Raw genomic sequence first — 17,448 nt, forward strand, 5'->3', positions numbered from 1 at the left:
TTCTGGGTGAGGACAGCCTCATTCAATAGTTCTTTCGTTAGTATGGCGTTCCTTGCAGCCTTTTACTAAAGTAGTCGATAGCGTGGTGTAACATAAACGGTGAGGCTTGCTCTATGCCAAATTAGAAGCTGGGAATATCATCAACCCATCACCTCCATCTAGTTCCTACCGATTTGACTGACCATTATCATAGTGCCATCATTGCTTATCTGTAAACATTTTATTCCTGCGACAGAGCGTCTAGGCTCGGTCTAAACTATGTCTTTACTTAAGTGGGCTGATGTCGAGTGGTAAGACCCCGTTTTACGCCGTTTAAAACATTTCAAGTATAGGGCTGCTGCACAGCTAAGGTAAGACGGCTAATTCCTTTTTTTGGAACAACTGTCTCAAGAAACCAAGATGGGCGTTGAGGTTGAGGGGTAAAAGAGGCTTTACGCCCCTACACAACAGTAGTCAGGAGACCATGTGAAGGTTTATGTGGCGCATCGAGACCTGGCGTTTTGCGGGAAGAACCTGTCGGCAGTTTGATAACGTTTACGGCAAGTGTCTCCCTAATGACATGGCCGTCAATTTAGGATCATGACTTTTCCTCGTAAGCTTCTTACCCGCCTTAAGGTTCTCGAGAAATAAGCATATCGACCTTTATGGAACTGCAGTCTACAGCCCGCCATGCAACGGCGTGGGCAGTATCAATCGGCAGATTCCCCTCACAGCGTCTTCAGGTTATCTATAGTGCAGGGAGCAATTTCAGCTGTAATTGTGGTTGTGGCGGTCGTGGCGTTGATACATCTATCGTCTGTGAATCAGATGATTATTGGATTTTTAAGGTTAATTGCTCTTATCGGAAAAAAACAAAACAAAAGAATAACTTAGTATAAACACAATTTACCCACAAAGGCGAGTCTAGACTCTACTTCTAGGATCTAGATCGAGATCTTTTTGGTAGGGGGATGTCAATCCTCCTAAGACCAGCGGAGGTTGTATGTCACTCCCAGCTGTTAACGGGCCAAATACTTATGCGCTTTCTCTTGGTAATTGCATGAAAGTAATAAATAGTTTCAAATTAAGTTTGAAGTTTTAACTGTAAAAAGAACAATAAAACGGCTCGCCGTTAGACCGCAAAGCTGGGTTTTGCTAGCACTGACCATATTATGCGTGCTAGTCGTGCATGGCGTAAATACTATTGATTTTCACGGGAAATTCCTTACCAATAGACAGACTTTCAATACACTACCATGACGAGTGTCAAAACGCCTAAAGCAGTCTGCAGCTGAAAATAATACGCTGACTTTTCCTCCTTGCCACTAATGAGTTCTTAGTTCAATAATATCAAAATTGCAAAATCTGGGTTGCTGTTTATCCGGACTTCCCCGCATGTAATAATTCCAAGAAGAGGGTGCTGGATCTAGAACTTGCCTCACCGGAAAATAGCTTAATATTGCTTACCATGGAGCGTGTGGTGTCTATTGCAGCATGTGGCTGAAATGGACTGATTTTTTTCTTCGCCTCGCCGCAAGGGACAAGTGCAGCTACCACGGACGGAGCGCCCAACAGTAGCAAGGCGAGCCCAAACAGTTATTTAAACCCTTTCTTCTCTTCACATCTCATGCTTTCTTCTCCAAGCACTTTTATCAAGCATCTCATTGTCAAATACTTATCATTACATTTTCAAGATATAATTACTTGGTCATCAAGGTTTTGGACAGCCATGAAGTACTCTACAGTCCTCAGCCTGACGGCCGTCATTACTGGCTACGTCCTGGCTGACACCCCCGCTACTTGCAGCACTACTGGGGACAACACTCCTATCAAATCTGGGTGCTGTCCTAGAGATCCCTCGAAGCGTCTCAGACGCTCTGCTAGGGAGATCTTTGCCCGCACGGATAGCCCAACTTGTCCAACTCCCAAGTTCTACGGAGACTCTTGCTGTACTCACGAATTTGCCAAGCCTACTCTCGATAAAGGCACCTTCAATCTTCAGTGCGGCGCCAATGGAGTAGCAGATATTGTCAACGACGCTGTCAAGGTTGAAATCGTGGGCTGCGATACCGCGGATGATCTCACTAAGGAGACTTGCATTCTCCAGATTTCCTCCACTCCAGCTGGCAGCATCACCGACACTCACTTGGAGATCTCGACTTCTGCCTGGACCAGCACCAAGTATCCCACCAAAGACCCTGCCTCGTGGTCATATACCTCTTACTGCGTCAAGACAACCGGTGTGTGTCAAGTGCCGTTGAACAAAATCGGAGACGGCGCTTCGGCCCTCTGCGACAAGAAATTGTACATTGCCTACCATACCTCTACCAGCGACGGCACCACGTCCAAAACTTGTACCGGTGATGGAACCCTTATTCCTGGCCAGCCGGGCAGTCGCTGGTGGGAGTATCTCACTTTGGACTTTACTTGTCCCAAAACCTGCGATGGCTGGTGTTGCTGCGAGAAGCCAGTAACGCCTCCTCCACCTCCACCTTCAACCCAAGTCTGCGATATCGGCACCGCATTTGGCTATGCCGACGGAGCCAAAAATCTGAACGGGAACCCTGTTGGTCCAGCTGTGTGCGACACCGCCAACCGCTGGGGTTGGTATTTCGCTACCAGCGAGACTTCATTAAGTGGAACACTTATCGTCGGCGCCGGCGGCAACGACCTCACAAAGGGAACCACTGTCGGAACCTGGTCAGCTACAATCACGGGGTCTGATATCACGTTCAAGTATGACTTGTACGATGACAATACTAACGGACACTTTGACCTCTCCTCGGTACATGTATACGCTTCGTGCACTGCACCTACAACATGTGCCCCTGGTAAATTCACGTTTAAGGATGACACTCTGACGGGCAGTTCGGACACTTCATACACCAAGACGTTCTCAGTTTCTGGTGGTACCTGCTCAACCTACTACCTTATCTTCCACGCGTCGGTCAACCAGCAGATCCCGTCAACTGGAACTTGCCCGACCCCGGCGCAGTAAGCAGATGGGGGCAGACAATAAACTGTTGGTGGTGGCTAGGGTTTTGGTACTCTCGCTCAATGATTGTTTGTTATTGTTATTACTCCCTATAAGGAACCCAGATTAGGAAGATTGAAAAACAATGTCTCTCCCTTATTGCAGCAGAGTAGAAGTTGAATGCTATTACTTATTATATCTATTCGAGCTACACTAATGATCACAATTAGCGCTCTGCGTGGTAACCAATTATGATTGTCTATTAACATCAAATGACCCGTAAATTGTCTAATGGGGAATTGCATGCTGGTCCACTTCACCGAAGGGGCAGGCCGCTGCGTGGCCCCAGGGTCCCCGTGAGTCTCTATTCCCGACAAGTCAGACCGCTCAGAAGAACAGAGCAAGATCTATTTCCGGAAACTTACCGACGCCGCAAGCGCTCTAGAGATGAATCCCCAAGACATCCATTCGGCCATCTAGGACCAAACACGGCAGCAGGAGAGGAGACACCAATATGACAGGGACAAGCAATGCCTAAAAGACCTACGCGAGACTGATCCTCGTGACAAAAAACGCGCATCGAAAGTACAAAGGGCACCCTGCGACGCTTGCGACAATACAGTTCTTCGGAATCGTCTTCAGAATCAGAGTCATGTCCCGGGGCATCTGGGAGCGACGGACAATACTCCTCGACATAAATGCATTCTTAAACGTCAAGATCGTCTTCACTACCAGAGCCTTCCGTATCTTCGTCGCTGTCCTTATCTTGTACCGTCATATGTATATGTGGGGATGTTCGACGACAACAGTGCCGAGAGAGCCCCTCACGGAACGGAGGAGGCATTCGAGCTCCGGGTAGCGATCCAGATTCAGCCTCCAAGAGGTCTGGCTCAGTATCGCTGGGCGAGCAGGTCTTGTGGTCTTGGTCCTGTTCTGGTTGTGATTCGGACAATAGTCTCAGTCTAGGAGATGAACTGCCGGCCGCAGGAGTGGCATCATTGCGCTCGGCGCTTGGGCGCATTTTGCTATCGTGTAGCGGCGTCTGACCCATCACCTCAGGGGTGGCAGCAATCGGACCGTATGTGAGCTCCGAAGGGGTAGCGGGAGCATTTTGTAATCGCTGACAGGACTCTTCGCTAGAGAGAGCAACGGTTATCAAGTCGAGCTCGCTGATGGCTCCAGTAGCTTTGGTCACAAGCTCTCCGTCTGATGCACCCAGGCATGACTGGGTTTCGGGGCCAATTGACGAGATGCCAGAGTCAGTATCTGCACCAGCCGCTGTGTCTCCAGTGGGTGTGCAAGTCGTCGAGGGGAGGGTTTGCTGGTTCGATTCGGGATCACTGGACAAGTCCATCTGTGATTCGTGTGACAAGATTCGGACACCCTCCAGTCGAGCTGGAGCTAAAACTGCCATAGCACCCATACGGACGGCAGCATTAGACTCAGTCTCACTGTGTTTGGTGCACATGCTATCTATTTTCGGACCGTCAGGTCACACGCCAGAAATAGACGCAGTGTCAAGAACTTACTCAAATGATCTACGACGCTAGCCGTCATAGGTGTTGTGCAGCCTGATTGCGACCTGTTGAGATCATGATCCTCAACGTCGTCCTCATCTTCTGTATCAGAGGAGTCATCGTCGGAGATCCATATGGCATTGTCTGGCTTATATGCTCGAAAGTAAGTCGCAGAAACCCCGTGGCCGGGTGCCGTCCCGCTTGATTGTTTCCCGCTGCCTCCCATTTGCTCTCCGAGACCAAGGCGACTCTGATGGAGGAGGCGGACATGTAATCTCTTCCTTTGCACGAATCACTTTACTGTCGGGCCATACCAGCTGACAAGATGGTTTCATCCTCGCATCATGTCCTCGCATGCCATCAGCGATCCACACAACTCGCTGGCAAGGCAGAGTGCTCGGAGATGCCAATTGAGGCAGGTACTCATGGCTGTTGGGTCATTCAAACATGACGAGTCACCTCCAGTTGGTTATACAGCGTCGGATACGAAGTTACCGGCAGCATTAACTCTTCCGCCTGACCGTGAGGGAGCTCAACGGCGCGATCAAGCTAGTGGGTCACCCATCCAGGAACTTCTTGAACCACTCAGAGGACTCGAGAGCTCTAGATGTCGTCATCAGCGCTTGATGATCCCGCAACACTGATGCAACTGAGGCTGTCACGCGTGCAACACAAACAACTAAACGGAGTGCACCCGTTCCGGTCCCCTCACTCGTCCTCTTCACCCAAGCGCCACTCTCGCAATGCTGGCTCCCTCCTAGTTGAGGCTGCTGAGGCATCCTGAGCGGCATGCAAAGGTGAAGGCCAGGGATCAGAAGGTAGCATTCAAGGGACGCCGCTAGGCAGTGGGCGGCGTCAGCCGCCCCTGAACAGGGAATAGTAGCCCAGGCATTATCGAGTAACTCGTAATCACACACTTCGCCTGTAATGCCCCTATAGAAGCCAATCGCGGAGGAAGACCGGACTGCAAGCGCCTGGAACCACCTGTGTTGGTTTCAGGAGACAAGTCTTGGATGACACCATTCTCCATCATGCGTTGGAGGTAGTGGTAAGCCATTGCGGCATTTTTGTCATTGGTTGTGTCCATCGAAGGCCTCACGATAGCAAGCATTATCGTGAGACGCTCTGTTGCTACCTGAGATTCATCGTAAGGATGTGAGGCGGTTCAACCGGGGATATGCCTCCAGACTGGACCCCGTTTAGGTTCAGTGATGAAGGCAAGATAGACAGTCAAACAAACACGAATGAGAGCTGGAAATAGTGTCAAAGAGTCAATAGAGCATGAAGGGGAATTCGATGCTCGTTGCAGCTTCTAAATCAGGCGTCGAGGACAACGCAAGCAGCCGCCATGATTGGCGAGTATTGGCAGGAGAAATCAATCTCAAAGCTAGAAGATGATGCGGAAGGGCAGGGGAGAGGCAGAGGGCTTGGAGACAGCGATGCTTGGAGAAGGAGTTAGACGGTGGATGCGAATGGGCGGAGCTTGTGGGAAGACAGAAGTCAAATATACACGTTTGCAGGGTCAACGAGGTAGTTGTCTTATATATAAGGATGATCACGTGCTGGATGGCCGGGCGCATGGGCGGCGGGTGCACTTTGCCCATTTGGGCAGTGCTGCTAAACCGGAGGCAGCAGCAGTGTGTCTGCGATTACCTATAAAATTTAATAATTAACTAAATATATATTTTATATATCTATTAAAGTTGAATTAGCTATAATACTTAAGATTAATAATAAGGTTAATAACTTTTAAGGTAAGTATATTAATAACTAATTAAAAAAATAAATAGAAATATAAATAAGATAAGTCTTAAGTTCTTATTATATAGTTTTATATTATATTAATAAGTTTTAAGTTATATTTAGTATTAAGGTTAAGGTAATCAGTATATAATACTGCTATTACCCTTATAATATTATTAACTAAAGACCTTAAAGTAGTTCCTTTATCCTTAACGTTATACCACTAATATGCCGTTGTGCAAATTGCACTAAATTGCCTTTCATTCTCTCACGGTGAATTTCCAACGGCTCTGTCTTCTCGAACAGCTTCACATAAACATTCCTTAGCTCCATAGTTGTCCTCGTGTCTAAGTTTTCAGAAAATCCATAGTCTCGAGCCGCCCAAGCTATGTCAGGTGAAGCAGACTCGACAGAAACATCCTCTAGTGCAAGGAAGTGACGCACCTTCCAAATGGACGGACGAGGTGTCTCAGCCTCGATAAACTTGTGCAAACGATCAAGAATGCTGTATTCAGTGGGTTGATAGGTATGTTGGGTTGTGGGCGCTGGCCAACACTTGTTAAATATGGTCATAAGCTTTCCTTTGTCCCACGCCTTCCAGAATTCATCGAAGGTACACGCAGGATCTCTTTTCTTTATAATCTCCGCTAAAGTTGAGGATTTGAGACTCTCTGCGTACTCCAGTTGTGATGTAGATCCGAATAGCATAGTGTTGTACATTCTGCTTAGTAAGGTTTCCTCGTGCTTGTCTCGGCACACAACGAAGCCAAAGTCGAACCAATGGCAGTCAACTTGGTTCATTGGGGACGGGTACTGATTTCCCATGGTCATGGAGCAGAATGCAAAGCAATACATCTTCGCAAAAGGAGCCAAGTCCATAATGTCCTTGTTTTGGTCTTCAGGGGCTAGATACTTCTGGGCTTTGGCCCGCATGTTTCGTACCTGCGTCATAGGACTTGGTGCTCGGGGGATTGATTCATGACCAGCTGATAGCTCGAAACGTTTGCGGTGTCTGAGGAACCATGGGAAGTAGTCTCCCGTGTTGCCTTTCGGTAACTCCTCGAATTTTTCAGCTATCCTTGCGACCAGGTATGTGTTTCCGCCTGGATCCGACCGCCACTGGTGAAGTGTTTCACGTGTAATAGGGTCAGGACAGTATTTGAAAAGCCCGACGTAAACCCCCAACAGATGCGACTCCTCATGATTGTTGTGGCAACGTTCAAGCCAGTAGTCTTGTCGTACCTGGGGGTCTGTAGGAATTGTATCCCAAAGGACGTCCTCAAAGAGGTAGTCTGCTGACGTGACTTGACGCATGTTGCATTTGAGGAGGTGCGACAACGGCATTTTGCGTTCACAATCCTCACTGCAGAACAACCCTTCTCGGCAGTGAGAGCATCGTCGAGTTGTTTCTTCATAGCACCTAGTACAAGAGCCCATAGTGCTTTTTAGGAGCGTTGAATCGCGAACTTCAACTCCCGAGGCTCCCCTGTCTCTGACAAGATACAGCAGGCTAATCGAAATCCGTCTTAGCATATAGCCGCAAATACCGAGGAGAGTAGTGACAATGCTTAGGAGCGTTGAATCTCGGACTTCAACACTCGAGGCTTCCCCGCCTTCGACAGAATCCAACAGGCTAATTGAAATCCTTATTAGCATATAGTTGCAGATACCCTGAATGTAATGAGAATGAATCGAAAAACGGACCTCTTTTGGTTGGATTGCCTATAAAGGTTTTGAGCTCGTTGGCGATGGAGATGCTCAGATATGGCGTAACCTTGTTGGTGACCTTCTTGACTTGTCCCCAGCATAGAAATTAAACTGCCGCCAATTGTGGATTCCTTAACCTCTGGTATTCTCTGAGCTGGTACCATTGTACTGCGAATCAACTTCTTTCGCATCCACGATATAACTCCTATCGCAGCTCCGTACAATGCCAGCTGTTCGTCCTTCTCCAGGTTATCTCCAGGGGGAAGAGTCCAGCTGTGATTATACAGCTTGCCATGACAACCACGTGTTTTCAACCCCTGGAAACGGTCCAGGAACTTGGAACATAACAGACAGGTATACCTGCTACAACCAATGTAGTCAAACCTTTTTCCATTGGCAATGTCGTTGGGGTGGCTAAGGGTAAAGACTATAAGCTGGATTTCAGCATGTACCTCCCAAGTTGGCGACTTGAGTCGAGAAAAGTCGGTGATGAGTTTGTTCTTCGTCCATTTGACCTTTGAGCTTGATGGTCCCATCAGTTTCTCAATCGCTGTATCGCTTACTTGAATGTTGAGAGCGTTAAATGTTTTAGCTAGACTCCATTCTGGGCTAGAAGGTTTCTTTCGGGCCTTTGGGTTAACCACAGGAATAAGAGACAAGCTGTCAAAACCAGATATTTGCCTCGCAGCTGCAACAAGAACATGGAATGACATCTGGAGGCGGCCCAAGAAGCCAATTTCCCGGTGTAGTTTTTCACCTTGTCGACCGAGAGCCTGAAATTCCTCGGCCGCAAAGGTTCGATAGAGAGTATAACTGAGGGCCACAAGACTGTCGTGTCTTTCTAAACCGGAGTCACCTTCGCCAAAAAGTAACTTAGCCAATAGCTTCAAGCAATCCTCGAAGAAAAGCATCCCTCCGTCCATATCTGGAAGAATACTATTGTCAGTTAACTCTGAGGGTGTGCGCTGTGGAAGTAGATGCTGAAAGTTTTTCATAATCTGCCGCAAATTGACGATGGTGGCGTTCAGTCTTGAGGATTGGTGATGAAGTAACAAATTCCAGAGTGCATCCGTGGGCTTCTCAGTCTCATCATCTGACAAATCTGACATTAGCGATAGCATATTAACACAGTGCCTGTCTAAATCGAACCTGGAGCAGCAGCGATACACTTCAGCGATTTGCACAAGTCGTCTAAGAACCTGGACAATGCATCCCCTTCAGCGAATCCCGAATTTATCGCTACAAAAACATTGACCTTATCAGGCCAGTAGAACATATGGCTAGCAACAACATGGCGACCTCCTTTCATTGAAGAAACTGTCTCGGACAACCTATCTAGGAACTTGCGACGCAAATGGTCTGTATCAAGATTGCCAAGTGGAACATTCTTTGAAGAGCTGCTGTCGTTACCGGATTCGTCTGGGTATACTTCATCTTCACGCTCTTGATATAAGGCTTTGTCTTCAAATTGGCGGCCACTGCGGAGGAAAAGTAGCTTGGCATATGCGTGCAGCTCTTTTAATATGGACTCGACCGAGATGCGTTCTGTATAAGTATCCATAGCGATCATGAAGGAATCCAGGACACTGCGACTGTCACTCAAACCAAAAAAGCGATCAGGCAATATAGGGCAGAAGTAAGTCACTAATAAATCCGTCATCAACCATGCTCTCAGGCTACCCACTCACCGCAAGCGCTTACTGGCGGTTGAACGGGTACTTCTCAACCAAGGATATTGGTCTGATACTGAGACGGTGGGACAATATATAACCAATCAGACGTTATTGTTGTTTCTCACATTTCTAAGGGACCACTGAGAGGGAGAGGATTTACAATAGGGCGGCCCGATCTAGACTAAAAGAATTTAACGTTGAGGCAATGGCTGCTTACCTTAACTTTTCAGCTCACCCACTCTTGACTCTTGGCGTCCGGACAGATTATCATTGACGCCTCATAATCGAGTTTATTGCCTCTCTTAGTCCTGTATGTCTTACTACCCCGCTCTGCTCAGCCCTCAGTCATCGACGGAATAGATATCTTCCGAGCCTCATATAGCATAAACCAGTGATGACTGCAGCGCTCCAGATAATCGCGACCTATTGTTTGTTATCTGTGAAGGGTGGAAATTTGCAGCTATTTCCCTTTTCACTTACGTCGATAGGTTCATGCAGCCAACAGTTATTATACCTCAATGTGATATCACAGTGGGTCTATTCCTACAACATTATTACCATTATTATCATTATTCTATTCTGGGCTATCTCCCTTAATATTCAATACTGTTCCCCTCTCTGCGGAGCTTGAACTACACTAGGGCGGGCAAAAGCAAGTTCCGATGTAGTTTGCTCCCGGTTCCCATCCGCACTTTCATAAGAGACAACACCGTACCGAACCTCTTTGGTGTCGATATCTTTTATCAACCGACTTGCATCCAAATTTGATCCCAAGTCCATTAGCTCCGGTGCGCTGAACGCTCTCGCAATCTCAATAGGTGACAACGAAACGTCCCGTCCGAGGCGCCACCAGTACATCAAGAGCGGGACGACGGAAATGGCGGCAAGACCAATGAGAAGTAGTGCCAGACCCAGAAAGAGGAAGTCAGATGTATAAACAACCTCGGTTCCTCTCTGCGTGACGCGGACTGACTGCGGTGCTACGTCCGTGTTATTGCCCTGCAACGCGAGCCTAAACATGAGCTCCCGCGCCGTCATGAGAATATCATGGGTCGGATCAAGCCACTTATTCTGACATCGAGTCTCAGCATCAGTCTCGGCTCGCCGGCTATAGCGTAGGGCCGTGATGCCTGTAGTTGTCATGTCGTAGCCCACGCCGCCCGCGAAGCGCAGCGTCACTTTGGCTGAGAACATGCTCTGCAGCGCAAGAAAGATACCGCCATGTACCTGTATGTCGCTGATTGTAGCGTACCTCACCAGCATATCATCTTTATACGTATAGCTTCTGTCGAGCGCGATGGTACCGTTGGCGATGACAACGTGGTATGCGAGCGTCGCCGGCGCCATGGTACAGTTCCGAACTGCAACGTTGCCTTTGCATTGGCCGTGTTCCTTGAATTTGGCGGTCAGATTCATGATTGACTCTCCGCCTCTCCACTCCTGCACTCTTCCATAGACCATGTAGCTGAAACCCGTGCTGAAGACGACGCTTTCGTTAAATGCCGAGTTCCCATCTTCTGCGATCTCGTCTGGCAGCCGGGGGGACTTATCGAAGAATTCACTCCCGTTCACGCACGACATCTTGTAGCCGGCTGCTTGTAGGATACCACGACACGTGGTTCCTCGACATGGCGAGTTCTCTAGCCAGATTGGTGTCGACAGCAGGTGGTCCTGTAGCACGGGCGCGAAGGACGGCGTAATGTAGTTGACCTGGTAGATACGGCCCGTGATCATACCGGTTGCGCCCCATGTTGCGTTGAGAAATGGAGCTGCCACGACTGGGACGGTGATATCGCGTGTTGTAGGGCGGCTGACGGTGCGTGATGCTCGTTGCACAAGGGGTGCGTTGGCGGGCATGAGGGCCAAAAGAATAGCGGCGAGGGCGACAAGATTAAACCCGCGTCCAGCCAGGAGCGCTGACCTTAAGCTGGTACCGAACGACCAGATGTGATGAAGGTCTGCCACGGTGGTTGTTTTATCCTCCTGTAGAGCCGCGACCCACCACGAAATCTCGACACCCCTATTGAAGGTGTAGCGTAGCACGACGTTTGCAACGACTGAGGCAATTGCGAGATACACGCCTGGAGCCACGCGCCAGTTTTCGACCAGGTCGTTGTTTGACTTGAGGATAATGATGATCATGGCGATGGCACAGCCAATACCGACGACGAGGGCGAGGAATCCATCCCAAGGTAAGCGACGCAGAAAATGCGCGCGCCAAGGGGCCTTCGAGCGTGAATGGATTTGTTCATTTGTGTAGATATCAGCAGGCAATGAGGCGACTGCCGGGGTTGCTGTTGATTTATTAGGAGGAGCCATATTTGTAGAAGCTAGAAAGTCAGTCTCGTGCGGTTCCGTGGTCTGTCGACGAAGGATTTATATTCCGTCAATTAATCGACGGAGTTGGGGTGTAGCGTGGCACTTATCTATAGACAGTAGTCAGTTTCAGTTCCCTCAGAGCATACTCCGGATGCAAGGGGGAGCCCTCAGCCTTGTGTCGTTTCCACCCACCCTTGCATTCCAGCCTGCAGTAACTTCAAGGTGAAAGAAGCTCATTTCCCCTTTTGTATATGTAATGTTTCGATAGTACCACTATGGCTTGCAAGGTATCAAACGCCTTTTTTATCCCACACACTGGTCAAGCCAGCATCAACGAATCACGGGGCGGTATTGGCTGGCATCGTTCGAGGAATTAGCACGGGGTAACTCATTTCGTCACAACATGGAAATCTAGACCTCTTCTCTTGTCTTTTTCTGCAAGGGTCCTACTACAAGGACGTGGATGCGCTCTTATCGGAATACTTCAGCGTCTGGCCACCTCAGTTCGACCGTGAGAATGTATACTTTGGCAGTTGAAATGGGTCATTATCTTCCTGCGATTGCCGCGCCAAGTCTTAACTGAAAAAGCTCTAGCTACGTTAATTGAGAAAACAGTGCTCGTCTAGCACCGTAGAAAACAACTCGTCGGCATTTATAGTTGAAGCGAGAAAGAAAGTTCCATATCAATACCTGCCACGTACCCAGAAACTCTCTTCTTCACGGGTGAAACCCCTACTCAGGTTCTTCCTCGCGTCTTGAGATCATCAGGTAGCGGGTCGATATACCTTAAATTAACCTTACTAGTTTGCGGGGCGAACCGTGTCGTTCCACAATTAAGGCAACACACGAAAGCCAATGACGGCGAATACGTTCCCCCACACCGCTGCGCCATAGTTGTCCTCACGCACCACTCATCCACTCGACAAGCCGCTTTTGAGTTGTTCAGCTGTATTATCAGTCTGCCACAAAAGCCACTCAACGACCGATTGCCATGTGCTTCCAGCACTTTGTGGTCAGCTGCTCACTATCAAGCACTGTGTGATTGGTAGGGGCTTTTATGGCTGCAGCCGGTCAAGTTAGCTACTTCAGGGTTTTTAACAGGGGTCCTGTTAAAATGGAGATCAGCTACAGACTAAGACCGTTTTCAATTTCCTCCTAGAAGGTATATATTCTATTATCTGTCTTTTTTAAAAGGAAGTTAAGCTAATAATAATTATATTTATATATATAGTTATTATATAGTATATTTTATACTATTTTATAATTAATTAATATAACTTATAATATTAATATTAAATATAAATATATTAAAGAAAATAATTTTAACTTTTAATTAAAGCTTAAGCCTTTTTAAGTTTTTTTATATTTTTAATTATATAAAATTACTTATTTAAATAGATTTAAAAATTATATAAATTATATATTAAAAATCTTTTACTATTACTACTTATTACTTAATTAACTTACTAAGACTAATTATTTATTTTAATTTCTACTTTATAATTTATACTACTAATTACTTTTATAAGCCTTATATAATAATACTAATTAAAAGATATACTATTAGTAGCTTATTAGTTAAATGCTATTTAATTATTATCCTTTTTATTAATACTATTAAGTTTATAATTAATACTTAACTACAGTTAAATATATTATTAATATTATTAAGGTCCTATATCTAAGGTAAGTAATTAAAGGTTATATATATAATCTAAATATTAATAAATTCTTTAGACTTAAGCTACCTTAAATTTAACTTTCTATATTACCCTAATAGAACCTTTAGTTCCCTATTTACCCTATATATATATAGCTCCTATTACTTATAAGGCAGCATTTAATATAAAAGCCTTTATTACTTTAGCTATTATAGCTATATCTTTTACTATTATATCTTTTATTGCCTTAATAATAGTATTATTAAAAGCCTTATTAGCCTTAATAAGCTAATACTTAAGGTCTTAATATTAAGCTTTATACTAATAATCTAATTAAATTATATAAAAGAAGGTATCTTTATCTTTATAAATATTAAGCCTTTTTATAAGCCTCTTTTTAAAGTCCCTTAAGCTTATAAGCTCCTTTTTAAGCTTTAGTATTATTTAATTTAGCTTTTTAAATTAAAAGCGCTTTATAAAGAGTAAAAAGACTTTATAGCTAAAGGCAATTAACCTAATAAGGCTATAGTTATTATTATATTACCCCTCTTAGAGATATATTATTTTATACTTTAGCTATTTTAAGTCCTTATTATAATTATTAAGTAAAATAACTTAATTTATACCTTCTTTAGTAAAAAAGTAGTCTTTTAAATAGCTAGAGATATAATTATATAGGCTTCTTTATTAAGGCTTTATTATTATAACTTATAATATTAATTAGCTATATAAAGCGGTAAATAAATAGACTAGAGATTAACTAATAAGATTTAATTAATTAAGTAGGCACTTTAAGGTTACTTAATATTATATTGCAAAAGGAAGATACCTATTATATATATAGTATAAGAGATATTTCTTTTATTAGTAATAGTATATATATTCTTTTTAAAAAAGCTAGTTATTAGGAAAACCTTATTTTAACTTTTTAAGTTTTTAATTTAAATAGATCTTTTATTAAGAATTTTAAAGATATTAAGAAGACTAGGGCTTTAGCTTATAATTATAAAAATTAAATAATTAATACTTATAATAATATAAAAAAGCTAAATAATTTATATAAAGAGATAATTAATCTTTATATAATTAATTATTTTAATAAATATAATAACCTTATTAAGGTAAAACTAATAACTATAAGTATTAAGTATTTTCTATTATATATAAATATATTATTTTTAATAGTAAGTTAAAGAAAATTATATATTATATTATAAAAAGTCTAAAAAGACTAAAGTCTTTAAAGAGAAAGCTAATAAAATAATTAATAGACTTATATTATAATTTAAATAATAGTATTATATATACTTTATTTTTTTCCTAAGTTAATAATATAGTTAAAAATAGTAAAAGAATTATATAGAGGTATATTATATTTAAAGGTTATATAATCTAATTAATATAGTACTAAACCTTTAGCTTTAAGCCTCCTTTATTTTAACTATTCTAAAGTTACCTATTAACCCCCTTTACCCTGCGCCTATATTATTATACCCTTATAGTCTTAGGCTATAAATAGTATACTATAACTTAAATGCCTTATTTATTAAGACTAATTATCTCTCTAATTAGTTAAACTAGGCCTTATATAAGATATTATATATATATTAGTTAATTGCCTTAAGAAATAATTCTTTATCTCTTATTAAGTCTATTAACCGTTTTATTAGCTTTCTCTCTAGAGCCTTTAGTCTTTTTAGCTTTTTTCTAATATTATATATAGATTTCTTTAGTATTTATTTTTTTATAACTATAAGCTAGAGCCTTAGTCTTTTTAATATCTTTAAAATTCTTAAAAAAGGATCTATTTAAATTAAAAACTTAAAATATTAAAATAAGTTTTTTTTAATAATTAGCTTTTCTAAAAAGAATATATATATTATTACTAATAAAAGAAATATCTCCTATACTATATATATAGTAGATTTCTTCCTTTTATAATATAATATTAAGTAACCTTAAAGTGCCTACTTAATTAACTAAATTAAATATAAGTAAAAGCACTTACTATTAATTAATCCTTAGTCTATTTACTTACTGCTTTATATAGCTAACTAATATTATAGATTATATAATAATAGAGCCTTAATAAAGAAGCCTATATAATTATATCTTTAGCTATTTAAAAGATTATTTCCTTACTAAAGAAGGTATAAATTAAGTTATTTACAGTTAAATATATTATTAATATTATTAAGATCTTATGCCTATAATTAAAGGTTATATATATAATCTGGATATTAATAAATTCTTTAGATTTAAGCTACCTTAAACTTAACTTTCTATATTACCCTAATAGAACCTCTAGTTCCCTATTTACCTTATATATATATAGCTCCTCTTATAAGGTAATATTTAATATAAAAGCCCTTATTACTTTAGCTACTATAGCTATATCCTTTATTATTATATCTTTTATTACCTTAATAATAGTATTATTAAAGGCCTTATTAGCTTAGGTAAGCTAATACTTAAAGTCTTAATACTAGGCTTTATATTAATAATTTAATTAAACTATATAGAAGAAGATATTTTTATCTTTATAAATATTAAGCCTTTTTATAAGCCTTTTTTAAGGTCCTTTAGGCTTATAAGCTCCTTTTTAAGCTTTAGTATTATTTAACCTAGCTTCTTAAATTAAAAGCGCCTTATAAAAAGTAAAAAGACCTTATAGCTAAAGGCAATTAACTTAATAAGGCTATAATTATTATTATATTACCCCTCTTAAAGGTATATTACCTTATGCCTTATTATTTTTATAGCTTTTATATTTTCTTTTTTTATTATATTAATTACTATAAAATTATTTTAAAATACTTATATTCTTTAAATAGGTAAACTAATTTATATTAATTTATATTTATAAAGTTATAAAGTATTATTATTAAATAGTTATAATATATTATAACTTTTAGTAGTAAATAAAGTAAATAAGATATATTTAAGTAAAAAGGTATTAATTAATAGCTAATAAGCTAGATTTTATTTTAATATTAAATAAATATATATATATTTAAGTAATTTCTAAAGGAGAAATAATATTAAATAATACTATTATTTTTAAAATAATATAATTTTAATATAATATTATTTTATAAAAGTATTAGTCTTTAAATAGTTATTATATTAAAGTAAATAAAATTATAAATAATAAAAATAAAAATATAAAATATATATAATATAATATATTTACTACAGTTAAATATATTATTAATATTATTAAGATCCTATAGGGTAGGCAATTAAAGGTTATACATATAATCTAAATATTAATAGATTCTTTAGATTTAAGCTACCTTAAATTTAACTTTTTATATTACCCTAATAGAACCCTTAATTCCCTATTTACCCTATATATATATAGCTCTTATTACTTATAGGGCATTATTTAATATAGAAACCCTTATTACTTTAGCTATTATAGCTATATCTTTTACTATTATATCTTTTATTACCTTAATAATAGTATTATTAAAGGCCTTATTAGCCTAAGTAAGCTAATACTTTAGGTCTTAATATTAGGCTTTATACTAATAATTTAATTAGACTATATAGAGAAAGATATCTTTATCTTTATAGATATTAAGCCTTTTTATAAGCCTTTTTTTAAGGTCCTTTAGGCTTATAAGCTCTTTTTTAAGCTTTAGTACTATTTAGCTTAACTTTTTAAATTAAAAGTACCTTATAAAAAGTAAAAAGACCTTATAGGTAAAGGCAATTAACCTAATAAGGCTATAATTATTATTATATTACCCCTCTTAAAGGTATATTACCTTATACTTTAGCTATTTTAAGTCTTTATTATAGTTATTAAGTAAAATAACTTAATTTATACCTTCTTTAATAAGGAAATAGTCTTTTAAATAGCTAGAGAT

The 17,448-nt window shown here is 40.9% G+C and overlaps 3 protein-coding genes across 3 annotated transcripts, besides 19 other annotated features; 1 reads left to right on the top strand and 2 right to left on the bottom strand.

Annotated features, from left to right (window-relative positions):
* Nucleotides 1–1,708: 1,708 nt before the first annotated feature.
* Nucleotides 1,709–2,977, top strand: FPSE_03268 (uncharacterized protein; the record flags this gene model as incomplete). Its single annotated transcript, XM_009256387.1, has 1 exon — nucleotides 1,709–2,977. The coding sequence occupies one exon, from the start codon at nucleotides 1,709–1,711 to the stop codon at nucleotides 2,975–2,977; it is 1,269 nt and encodes a 422-aa protein (XP_009254662.1).
* Nucleotides 2,978–3,659: 682 nt separating this feature from the next.
* FPSE_03267 (uncharacterized protein) lies at nucleotides 3,660–4,696 on the bottom strand (the record flags this gene model as incomplete). The annotated part of the gene is made up of 2 exons (XM_009256386.1): nucleotides 3,660–4,426; nucleotides 4,483–4,696. The coding sequence occupies 2 exons, from the start codon at nucleotides 4,694–4,696 to the stop codon at nucleotides 3,660–3,662; spliced, it is 981 nt and encodes a 326-aa protein (XP_009254661.1).
* A 1,428-nt stretch (nucleotides 4,697–6,124) lies between these two features.
* Nucleotides 6,125–6,207: a repeat region.
* Nucleotides 6,208–6,225: 18 nt separating this feature from the next.
* Nucleotides 6,226–6,279: a repeat region.
* Nucleotides 6,280–6,288: 9 nt separating this feature from the next.
* Nucleotides 6,289–6,342: a repeat region.
* A 3,851-nt stretch (nucleotides 6,343–10,193) lies between these two features.
* On the bottom strand, nucleotides 10,194–11,912 carry FPSE_03266 (uncharacterized protein; the record flags this gene model as incomplete). The annotated part of the gene is made up of 1 exon (XM_009256385.1): nucleotides 10,194–11,912. The coding sequence occupies one exon, from the start codon at nucleotides 11,910–11,912 to the stop codon at nucleotides 10,194–10,196; it is 1,719 nt and encodes a 572-aa protein (XP_009254660.1).
* A 1,212-nt stretch (nucleotides 11,913–13,124) lies between these two features.
* Nucleotides 13,125–13,222: a microsatellite.
* A 37-nt stretch (nucleotides 13,223–13,259) lies between these two features.
* Nucleotides 13,260–13,421: a repeat region.
* A 77-nt stretch (nucleotides 13,422–13,498) lies between these two features.
* Nucleotides 13,499–13,583: a repeat region.
* Nucleotides 13,584–13,613: 30 nt separating this feature from the next.
* Nucleotides 13,614–13,643: a repeat region.
* A 519-nt stretch (nucleotides 13,644–14,162) lies between these two features.
* Nucleotides 14,163–14,198: a repeat region.
* Nucleotides 14,199–14,267: 69 nt separating this feature from the next.
* Nucleotides 14,268–14,296: a repeat region.
* Nucleotides 14,297–14,488: 192 nt separating this feature from the next.
* Nucleotides 14,489–14,552: a repeat region.
* Nucleotides 14,553–14,570: 18 nt separating this feature from the next.
* Nucleotides 14,571–14,793: a repeat region.
* Nucleotides 14,794–14,826: 33 nt separating this feature from the next.
* Nucleotides 14,827–14,935: a repeat region.
* A 339-nt stretch (nucleotides 14,936–15,274) lies between these two features.
* Nucleotides 15,275–15,323: a repeat region.
* Nucleotides 15,324–15,344: 21 nt separating this feature from the next.
* Nucleotides 15,345–15,467: a repeat region.
* Nucleotides 15,468–15,745: 278 nt separating this feature from the next.
* Nucleotides 15,746–15,770: a repeat region.
* Nucleotides 15,771–16,064: 294 nt separating this feature from the next.
* Nucleotides 16,065–16,126: a repeat region.
* Nucleotides 16,127–16,304: 178 nt separating this feature from the next.
* Nucleotides 16,305–16,480: a microsatellite.
* A 72-nt stretch (nucleotides 16,481–16,552) lies between these two features.
* Nucleotides 16,553–16,597: a repeat region.
* Nucleotides 16,598–16,608: 11 nt separating this feature from the next.
* Nucleotides 16,609–16,790: a microsatellite.
* Nucleotides 16,791–17,448: the final 658 nt, after the last annotated feature.

This window comes from Fusarium pseudograminearum, chromosome 3 (assembly GCF_000303195.2).
Source record: "Fusarium pseudograminearum CS3096 chromosome 3, whole genome shotgun sequence".
In the NCBI taxonomy this organism is placed as follows: domain Eukaryota; kingdom Fungi; phylum Ascomycota; class Sordariomycetes; order Hypocreales; family Nectriaceae; genus Fusarium; species Fusarium pseudograminearum.